This window comes from Bactrocera tryoni, chromosome 4 (assembly GCF_016617805.1).
Source record: "Bactrocera tryoni isolate S06 chromosome 4, CSIRO_BtryS06_freeze2, whole genome shotgun sequence".
Taxonomy (NCBI): Eukaryota; Metazoa; Arthropoda; class Insecta; order Diptera; family Tephritidae; genus Bactrocera; species Bactrocera tryoni.
Window position 1 is genome coordinate 47,585,655 of NC_052502.1, and position 11,353 is coordinate 47,597,007.

Here is an 11,353-nt window from a genome sequence, read left to right on the forward strand (position 1 = left end):
GACGACGAGATAAAGTGGTTTCCGGATGTTTGTTTCGTGCAAATGATCACATGAGTAAAAATTGAGATAAACAAATTTTTTACTCTATTTGGCGTTATGCTACAAATATCGGCTAACGGAGGAGATATATCAATAAAATTTATCGAGAATATTTCGCTTAGAATAATGGAATTCAATACGAAATTAGAGTTTTATTGGTGCCTGTCTTCGCTCTGCAATAATTGTTTCACCGAAGTTATAATACTCTCCACAAATACAAAACATTCCTTACAAGAACTTCAGTTTGTATGGCAGCTATATGCTATAGTGATCCGATCTAAACAATTTCTTCGCATTTTGCACTATCGTCTTAGACAATAGCCATGCCTTATAAGCACTTGATTCCAATCTTTCAGTGTACGACAGATACATGCTATAGTGATCCGATATCGGCGGTTCTGACAAACAAGCAGTCTCTTGGTGAAAAGTGCGAAACTCGATATTTCGAAAACTGAGGGACCAGTTCGCGTATATACAGATAGACGGACATGGCTAAATCGATCCAGCTCGTCATGCTGATTATTTACACACATATGTACATATACATATTTTATTAATATTTTAAAATTCGTAGCAATCTTAATGTTCCCTGTTTAGGGTATAAAAGATGAAAGTGTTCGAATTTTTCAAGTAAAATTATGATTTGAAACCTTTATATGTAATATTCAACAACGGAAAGATTGGACTCAGTCGGTTACACAATCTTTCTCCGGATATATATTTTAATCAAAACCTTTCAATAAAAATTTAGAATCTCTGAATCACCCTGCAGTTAGGCAGTGCATGCGTAATACAAACAGTAAAAGTATGTGAGAGAGAGAGGACAGTCTTTAAAATGAAGCATACTTATAGGGGATGAAACTTTTGTTATTATTTATTTACAAATGAAGCGTTTTACTAACAAAAGAAATTTCAACAGTTCTATTAAGCATAGCTTGGTTGATAAGATTTCTTCAAAATAAATAAATAAAATGAATAATTTAAATCTAATAAGTTAAATCTCAGATATATTAAAGTATGAGAAAAGTGTAAAGGTCTAGCAAACCAAGTGAAAGTTATTGTAAGAGAAATACACTCTGTGCAACAAATTATTTACATTACAACGCTCTCACAGGACTCGCACACTCTTTCGTCGTTTCAAGTATACAGATATTACTGAAACGCACAGTTAAAAATTCCGTTTTGGGCAGTACGGCCGTACGACTTATTTTTTACTGCCATTACTTTTTCTATAAAGACAAAGGCAAATCTAAGAATATTCAAATAAAGGCACAAGGCATTAGGAGAGTAAGTTAAATGTAATATAATTCTTTATAAATTTCATTAAAAGGTAAAAAGCAACTGAAATACAAATTGTAAGCTTGTGTACTTGTGCCGTTAACTTGACTGATATTCCGATCGATATTTTACGGTGTAATAGTGTTTAGGTACTACAGTTTTAATTGATTGATTGACGAATGGAAAAGATATTTTTTGATAAAGTTTTCGAACTTCTATTTTTTGCTTGAATATTGAAATGTTTTTTAATAATAATAATAACTGTATTTGGCATTTCCGTTTTTTATTAGGCGAAAATGTTTGGATTCTGCGTTGGCATTTGCAAATATGAGGCACCTCCACCCGACACCATACTATCGATGCCACCACCACCCTTACCGTCATTTTTGTTGCCGAATATTGCCACTGCAGCAGCGCTTGTGGCAACTAACGACACCAATCCATGCTATGCACCCTCACTGTGCAACCCCCATCCACATCCCAACGAAGGCGAGGGCATTGAATTCGTCGAATTAACTGGCACCGATTCGAAAGTATTGGAGAACACTTGGGTTTTAGGTCTCATATCGTGTTCGGTCGGTGTAATTATTTTAGGTGGACTCTTCGCGTTCATTGTGTTAAAGTGCAGAAAGTGAGTACCCACAAGGCATATGCATATTTATAAACATATATTTATTAAAAAAAAAATATTTTTCTTTTAGAACGCTGTTCTCCAGTTGTAATCTATCTTATCACGATTCGAATATTAAACAGAGTGGCATGAAATCGTTGGGAGAATCTTCAAATAAAGCAAAGCCCTTTACGGCTGGTGGTATCCTGTACCCCGTTACCACGACCAATAATCGTGACACTTTGCAATCGCAATTGGCTAATGACAGTCGCCTGCTTTGGGCCACATTAACTCCACATGGCACAAGGCACTTCATCTCTGACTATCCCGTGGGTAATGGTAATGGAACTGTTGTGCAAGATGGTCACTATGAGATTGTAGACTATCGCTCTAAAGTGCAGAATCCCACTTATCGTGAATATACTAAACGTGTGCCGATAAAGGTAATGAATATAGACTATTATCTAGTGATTAAAGCAATCAAAAGTATGCTTGGTTATGGCTTGGCTTGGCGATAACCTCAAATATGGGTCATAAACCTTAGATTTACAAAACATTTTCGGACTCTTAGGTTGTGGTTCTGAAATGACAGAATCTAGCATAGCTTTGGACCTTAATCTATATCAAGTTTTAGAAAGTTATTTTGAAAAAATCGTTATTTCCATACAATAACTTCATCGGTTAGTTTGTATGAAAGGTATAGTGGTTCGGTCTGAGCAATAAAACTTTGGCTCGGAGATTGAAGCTGTGGAACATAATCTATGCCAAATGAAGACGCCTTGTTGAATAAAAAAATTGTCCGTACAAGGATTCAGTTTGTATAATCGAGGCGAATAGAGGGATAGACAGACTGAATTGACTTATCTCGTTACGATGATCATTGATATTTTCATTCTCTGTGTAAGAACCCTCTTCGTGATATACTTAATATACTCTTTTGGGAATATAAAAAGCTAGGAGTAGTATCTAGTGTGTCAAACCACAGAGTGCTTTCCGCACTGAAAAGGTATTTCTAAGCGGTTCAAAGGCCCACCATTTATCAAACAACATCAAAACACAACGTAAATGCGTATGTAAATTTGTTAGCGTTAATTACATTTGTTTTAGACGATAAAATATTATTTAAATGTAAATAATTAAAAAAAAATATTTTCATGTCTGCAGTCCTTCGACAATAGTGGCTTTGTCGACTATGACTACGAAGATCCGACACCACTTATGGACTCCTATCATGACGACTTGGACTCTGGCTATCAGGAGCCACAAGAAGTGCTACACACCCTACAACGTGTCTCACCACGTCCCGTAGTGTCATCACCAACACGTATTGATAATCCGAATATGGCACCGCTCAACTACTATCCATCACATCGTTCCAATCATCACTTAAACACCAATACACTACAATCGAATCATTCAGCTGCCACTTTAAATCGCAAAGCAACAATGACACGTCGCATAAGTGATGCCTCAATCTATGGACCAGCTGCCGGCACAACACAGTGAAGTGTAAACGGTGAAATTACACAAGTTGTGTAGTGAAACGCACTCCAGTATAGCTGGTATAGTGTGGAAAAAAGTGTTGAAATTATAAAATCGTGGCTTCTGTTACAAAAGCAAAAAAATCCATAAAGGAAATGTTAAACTTGTATCGTCATACAACAACACATACATACAACGAAGCGCGGATTTGAACTGGAGTTTGAAAATGGGGCACTAAAGAACCACATTGAGATAAAATAGTTTTTGGTGTATGAAATATATTATAAAATAGTGTTTTTTTATAACAAATCAAACCAAAATAATTGACATTAAAGCAAATCAAAATCTCAAAGCATTTCGATATAATTAATATGATATTTTCGCACTTATATAGTGCATTAGATAAGCAGTTATTATTATATGCCGCATACACACTAAATATATCATGTGGAAGCAATATTGTCGTAAAAATCTACTAAACTTACATTACTCATTGTAATATTACATTTAAAAAACTGAATTACTGGTTTTTCTCTCTAAGAAATAGCAATGAAATATTCGTAAGAAATGTGGAAAGCAATGTCTAGCACTTCAGCAAAAGCAGGCAAATGCGTAACCACACTATTTGAATTGAATTAAAAACTACGCTATTTTATGGAAAAAAATTAATTATTGTAATAAAAAATAAGCCTACGCTTTAAAATACCAATCGTATAAGCAGTTGCGAACCATTTACGTAAGTAAATAAAGAATAATATTTTAAAATTAGTTAAGCAAATGCATCATGTAGCAACGCTCTATATTTAACAATATAGTAAAATCAAGATATCACTGCAATAGAACATAAATATGAATCGTGCAATAGTATAGTTATATTATGCAAACACACATAAAACCATACTACTAATATTATTTGTATTGAAATATAAAAATTAGAATAAGTCATTGATAAAATACTAATATTAAATTCAATGAGGAAATTGAATAATTACATTAAGACTAATATTATTATGCGTATGTAAGAATTTCATAAAATTATAAAATGACAGCTTTCAACTGATCTCTTTACTTGTAAGAATAAAAACATAATATGCCATTGAAAAAACAGCGGTGAAACTAAAATTCAACACTAAAACAAAATAATGAAATAAAAAATAATAATATTGCAAATACTCACACTCTAATATTCCTATACATCAACACGCAATCACTACAGTCACACCATTAATTCCTAAAGACACGTTTCATAAATCTCTACTATATATACATAAACATACTGTTGGTACACTTGTGTCCATATTTGTATGCAAAAACAGAATAACACTAAATTCAAATATGATTGTACAAGCTTTAAATATTCACATGCATACATTAATTTTACTTGTAACTGTGAGTTGTGTTAATTTTATATATTCAAAGAAAAAAGGAATTGCAATAGCAAGTAGCAATAGTTAATGCTCAATCTGTATATTTATGTTTATTTTAATTTGTTGAATTAGATTAGTTACATTTTACGGGAAAGAAGAAAGTTAAACACATACTAGGCAGTATAATATATTAATTACTTATATTTCATGTCTACTGTTTAAAGTACTTACATATATGTTGTGCCGCTATATTCCTATTTATACTGGAGAATACAAATCTAAATTTAATCCAAGATGAATTAATAAACTGTGAAAACTAAAAACAAAATAATAATCTCTTCTATTTCTATTTCTGTTGATAAATTATTTCATTTACATACGAGTAGAAACAAACGAGTAGAAACGAGAAGCGAGTGCAAATTAATGGTTTTCTTTTACTGGAATATGTGGCTACAACAATTTTTTAGTGGCGGCACTTCTTTTATCAAATATTGTAATTTGACCGGTCTTTCGTAACATAGCACTAAATAATCAAAATGATTCCGTCCCTACCTAGGTTTTTCTAATTTACATAAAGTCTATTTTGGAAGTAGTTTGTAATATTGCTAATTCACTTACATGTCACCACTGCAAAATAGTTGAATGCACGCTGGCGGTACTGATTACTTAATATCACACAAAATCTAATATGTACACCGAATTTAATAGAAGTTTTTTCACAATATTTAACTTGTTAAAATGTGTAAAATTTAAATTTCCAAAAACTCGCACCGGAACTGTTTGAGCATTCGTTTGCCTATTAACCTTCAAGAGCGGGAAAAATTATGACAAGTTACTACTAACATGGTGGTAGCACTTTCCAATAATTTCCATACTTATTTTTACACTCATGTTAAAATATTCATTACTGCAATAATTTCAACATGTTTGATTAAATTTAATATAAACACATTATTTTACAATTATAAGCGAGTTTTACCGCTGAAATTTACACATAACTGATTATATTCCTTGCTCCCATAGTTATTTACTGACGTCACATGTGTTGTGCACCATTATTTTCTCTTTGCGTATTGTATCTGGCAATGCTGCCAAGCGGAGAAACCATCAAAGGAAACTTTCCTCAAGAATTGCCTTAATTTCACAAATAATTGCTTTTCAAAGCAATTAATATGATAAAATTTTAGTTAATACCTTTTTTGTGATAGCAATTGTGAGGAATGTGATTGGTACATCTCTTTTAGTCGCCCGACAAATGTTAAATATATGTGAACTTGGTAAAGCGGCTGGAGTCCACTATCATAAAGAGAGAGAAGAAAAACGCAACAGAAAAATAAACCAAAAATTACAGGAAGTTACAAAAATAGATAAGTCCAGCAAACAAGTGATTGACCAGAAAACATACAAACAATATATTTTCGTTATTAACCTTTCTACATTCTATCATAGCATACAGTACTTTTAAAAACCAACTTGTTGAATTGCTTAAGCACAATGAGTATAGCAGCATTGGGTAAAATGGAACAAACCATTTGTATGCTTGAACGTGGCACAATTATCACCAAATTGTATTCCAAGCATCGTCCGGAACAACGGCGGCTGATGTTAGTGCGCGAAACGAGGCAGCTACTATGGTATTCGGTTATGTCCGATAAGCGTTCTGACTACGAGGGCTCACTTGAACTACGTGAAATTCGTGAGATACGTGTCGGTAAATGCTCAAAAGAGTTCCGCAATTGTGTTGAAGATTCGAAACGTTTTGAGCCAGCAAAATGCTTTGTAGTGTTACATGGCAGTTCCTTCAAACTAAAGACGTTCTCAGTAGTGGCCCTTTCCGAACAAGAGGCAGATAATTGGGTATGCGGTCTTCGTTACATGGTGCAGGACACCGTAAATGCACCATATCCACTACAGGTCGAACGTTGGCTACGACGCGAATATTATGCCATTGAAAATTCAAGTGTACAGTCCTCCAAAGATGGTGGTCAGGTGACAGTAAAAGACTTTAAATGCTTTTTGGCAAGTATTAGCTGCAAAATGACCACGAGTAAACTAATGGAATGCTTCGCTGAGGATGATGTAAGACCTAAAAATGATTTACGCTTCGATGATTTCTCACGTTTGTATAGAAAATTACTGCTGCCAAATAATTTTCTTGAAGAAATGTTTTATAGTACACCAGGCACGTTTCCCTATTCAAAGGATGGTAAAACCGTAACTTTGCGTGAGTTTCAAAATTTTCTAATGCAAGAGCAACATGAAAATATGGGGCGAGATGATCCGACGGTCCGTTCCCACGAAAATCGGATCGACGTAAGCGGAACGGACCCGCATAGTCAACAACAACATGATGCGTCGGTTTCAAAGTTTATACGTGACTTTTTGCAGGATGTAGAGCGTGATGTGAAAGAACCTTACTTTACAATTAGTGAATTTCTTGATTACCTCTTTTCGAAACAAAATGATCTCTGGGATCGCAACTGTGATCGCATTTACATGGACATGAAACAACCGATTTCTGCATATTGGATTGCATCCTCACACAACACCTATCTCACAGGCGACCAATTTTCCAGTGAGTCGTCATGTGAAGCGTACGCACGCGCATTACGTATGGGCTGTCGATGTATTGAGCTTGACTGCTGGAATGGCGCAGACAATTTACCATATATTTTCCATGGACACACTATGACATCAAAAATAAAATTTAAAGATGTTATTAAGACGATAAAGGAGCATGCATTTGTAACTTCCGAATATCCAGTGATTTTATCTATCGAGCAGAACTGTTCCTTAGAGCAGCAGCGTAATATGGCACAAGCTCTTACTGAGGTAAGTCATTAAATAAAGAATTTCTTCTTTTATATTAATGTGTGTGTTAAAATTTTTTTCAGGTTTTTGGTGATATGCTGTTGACCCAACGTTGTGACCGCGCTGAATTGCAACTGCCTTCACCGCACCAACTGCGTCGCAAAATCATACTTAAGCACAAAAAACTGCCAGAATATGAGGATGGCTGTGCTGGTGGGCCGGGCATAGTCGGTGGCGGCTCTGGCATGTTAACAACCAGCGGTAGTAGATCATCAATTAGTGGCGCTAACGGTGATGAAAACGAAAATATGCGAAATTTTCTCAAAGAGGGAATGCTATACTTTAAAGATCCCGTTGACAAAGCCTGGAATCTATATCATTTCGTATTAACACAACAGCAATTAATCTACTCGTCACACACGGACGGAAACAACGCTGCCGGCGCAGATGACGATGATAATGTGACGACGCAAAATGCATCTTTGGCGTTAATGCCCAAATCAAAAGATACTTTTGCGAATGAAGAATTGCACTTTGGTGAAAATTGGTTCCATGGAAAATTAGAAGGTAATATAACCAACTAAATTTCATTTTAAATTTAATTTTAATACTTTCTCAAATCATTAAGGTGGCCGACAGGAAGCCGATCAACTACTAGAATCGTACAAACACTTGGGCGATGGCACATTTTTAGTGCGGGAATCGGACACATTCGTTGGTGATTACAGTTTGTCCTTCTGGCGTCGTAATCGTCCAAATCACTGTCGCATTAAGTTGAAACGTGAAAATGGAAAAAAGAAATATTACTTAGTCGACAATTTTGTTTTCGATTCACTCTACTCACTCATTGTGTACTATCGCAAAAATATGCTGCGCAGCTCCGAGTTCTCAATTACCTTAAGAGAGCCTGTACCGCAACCGAAAAAGCACGAAACACAAGAATGGTTTCATCCGAACACAACCAAAGAGCAGGCAGAGCAAGTGCTTATTAAACTGGATGTGGGCTCATTTCTGGTACGCCCATCAGTACAAAGCACCAACGCATTTGTCATATCATTTACAATAAATCGCAAAATTAAGCATTGTCGCATCATGCAAGAGGGTCGCCTTTATGTCGTGGATACCATACAATTCGAATCGCTTGTATCGCTAGTCAATTACTACATGCGAAATCCCTTATATCGTAATGTTAAGCTAATGTATCCGGTGTCACAGGAATTATTACGCCAAAAACTGATCGCCTGTCAAACATCGCTAGAGCATCATCATAATGGTGGCGATATCAATGATGCCTCGAGCTATATGGATCCCAGTCTGGATGATCGTGTTACATGCAAAGCGCTCTACAGTTACAAAGCTAATAAATCGGATGAACTTTCATTTCCAAAACATGCCATCATTACGAATGTGCAGCGTAATACGTCAATGTGGTGGCGCGGTGATTATGGTGGCATGGTGCAACGTCACTTTCCGGCAAACTATGTGAAGGTAAGTGCAATATAATATTAATAAATCGAATGGAAGTTAGTTAAATTGAGTTTACACACGGACGTTTTCGTCGCTCATCATCGGCAAATCTCATTTGGTGTCGTTCGTTGCCCCTCACATGAGCTCGACAATTTCAGTGGAATAGTTTTCCATATTTTCTTTCATATCATATCAAATTCTTGTACGCGGAGCACAAAAATGTTCTAGATTAGCTAATTTTTACCCGTATTCACCCATTTATAGTATGTATAGATGTAAGTGAATTATTCGTTCAGTACATACTTATATGTATGCTATGTCAATCTGAAAGAACGATCAAGTACAAGAAACTTCATTTTTCCGTCGTCCACTTGTCTACAAAAGACCAGTTTGGGCGACAAAAGAGTCCGTGTGTGCACCGTCACTTAATATTAATCATTTAAAGTGATGCTATAGTCGATAGACTTCAACTTCGATTAATGCAAAAATAATTGTGATACCAATTCTATTATATGGCATATTGATTAAATTAACAATTTCCCTTCAAAAAATAATTATCTCTTCCGTTAGGTAATTGACTCTGCTGGCGATGACTACAATTCTTTTAGCGACGAAAATAACAGTGAAAATATCTCACGCACTGATTCGATTGACATACATGGCGCCATTGTACACCTATCTGAGTCTAGCGAACCGGGTATATTATTCCAATTGCAAATTCAGACACCAACAATGCAAAATTCCTTCATCATTGGTTTTGATAACCAAGAATTGGCTTACGAATGGATCAAAGCCATACAAGAGGGTGCACTAATCGCCAACCAGTTGGCCACCGAACGCCGCAAAAAAGAACGTTCCGCACGTGTGGCCAAAGAAATGTCCGATTTAATTATTTACTTCCGCAGTGTGCCATTCCGTGAACATTCATGGGTATTCTACGAGATGTCCAGCTTCCCTGAAACCAAAGCAGAAAAGCAATTTCTACAACAGAACACTATGCTCTTCCTACAATATCATCGCAATCAAATCAGTCGTGTCTATCCGAAAGGTCAACGTTTGGATTCATCTAATTTTAATCCGGTACCCTTTTGGAATGTCGGTTCCCAAATGATTGCACTCAACTATCAGACCGGTGACAAGGCCATGCAGCTGAATCAAGCTAAATTCCGCGATAACGGTAATTGCGGTTATCTGCTTAAACCGAAATTTATGCAAAGCGACAGTTTCGATCCGAATAATATGCTGGCGATTAGCTCACACGAAGAGCGCTTTGTAACAATACGTATTATAGCGGGGCGTCATCTGTTTCGCGGCGGCAAATCCAATAATCCGCTAGTCACTATTGAAATATGTGGTGCCAGTTTTGACACGGGCGTTAAGCATCGCACGAAGGTAAGTGAGAATGGTTTCAATCCTTTTTGGAATGAAAGCTGTAGCTTCACCGTGCGTAATCCGGATTTTGCGCTGCTGCGTTTTGAGGTGCAGGACGAAGATATGTTTGCCGAAACGCATTTCATAGCGCAAGCATGCTATCCACTGAATTGCATACGCACGGGCTATCGTAGCATTACGTTGCGCAATAAATTCAGCGAAGAGCTGGAGTTGGCCTCGCTGCTGGTGCATGTGGACATTGCCCATGCCAGCACAAACGCAGCTAATGAGCACACAGTAGTTGTGGACTTCTGAAATGCTTGCTTTTATAGAGAATATTTACTTACATAGATATATGTATATTTGTGTATGTATTTGTTTTGTAGATGTTTGTTAACAAGTGCCCTTAATTTACCCAACGAACAAATGCTTTAAGGCATATTTATACATATCTATTTTTACACAAATGAACAAATTTAATGTTTTATAAGAATTACTGATAAATTTACAAGTTTCCTAAAGAAAAAATGCATTAATTGCAATCAAAAGGGAGATTCATTGTAATAAGTGAAAACGTCAAACAAATTGAGCTTTCTTTTTCTTCACATTAAATGTAATTATGTCGAAACTATTTCTTTTAGTATAGTTAAAGCACTGAAAATTTCTTCCATTAACTAATTATTGCAACTCATATAAAGACTTAACATTTTACTATATACATATCTACATTCTAAGCAAAATGTACTTTTTTAAACGTACGCAGCTCTATATTTCTATGCAATGCAGTTTATTTATGTACGTACATACTATGTGTATTATTAACACGTGTTTTAGACAAATATACAAAAATAAATAAATATATATATAAATGTGCATATATAATATTAAATGCGTGTTTGTTTTAAAGTCGTAACCTCAAAAAAAAAAT

The 11,353-nt window shown here is 35.6% G+C and overlaps 2 protein-coding genes across 2 annotated transcripts; both read left to right on the top strand.

The window, feature by feature from the left end:
- Positions 1 to 1,053: 1,053 nt before the first annotated feature.
- LOC120775287 lies at positions 1,054 to 4,214 on the top strand. The gene is made up of 4 exons (XM_040105400.1): positions 1,054 to 1,326; positions 1,608 to 1,948; positions 2,019 to 2,370; positions 3,092 to 4,214. Exons 2-4 carry the CDS (start codon positions 1,614 to 1,616, stop codon positions 3,431 to 3,433), a joined length of 1,029 nt encoding a protein of 342 aa, XP_039961334.1. The 5' UTR covers positions 1,054 to 1,326; positions 1,608 to 1,613; the 3' UTR covers positions 3,434 to 4,214.
- A 1,658-nt stretch (positions 4,215 to 5,872) lies between these two features.
- On the top strand, positions 5,873 to 11,307 carry LOC120774424 (1-phosphatidylinositol 4,5-bisphosphate phosphodiesterase gamma-1). The gene is made up of 4 exons (XM_040104057.1): positions 5,873 to 7,608; positions 7,671 to 8,154; positions 8,216 to 9,075; positions 9,625 to 11,307. The coding sequence occupies exons 1-4, from the start codon at positions 6,271 to 6,273 to the stop codon at positions 10,738 to 10,740; spliced, it is 3,798 nt and encodes a 1,265-aa protein (XP_039959991.1). The 5' UTR covers positions 5,873 to 6,270; the 3' UTR covers positions 10,741 to 11,307.
- The last annotated feature ends 46 nt before the right edge of the window (positions 11,308 to 11,353 follow it).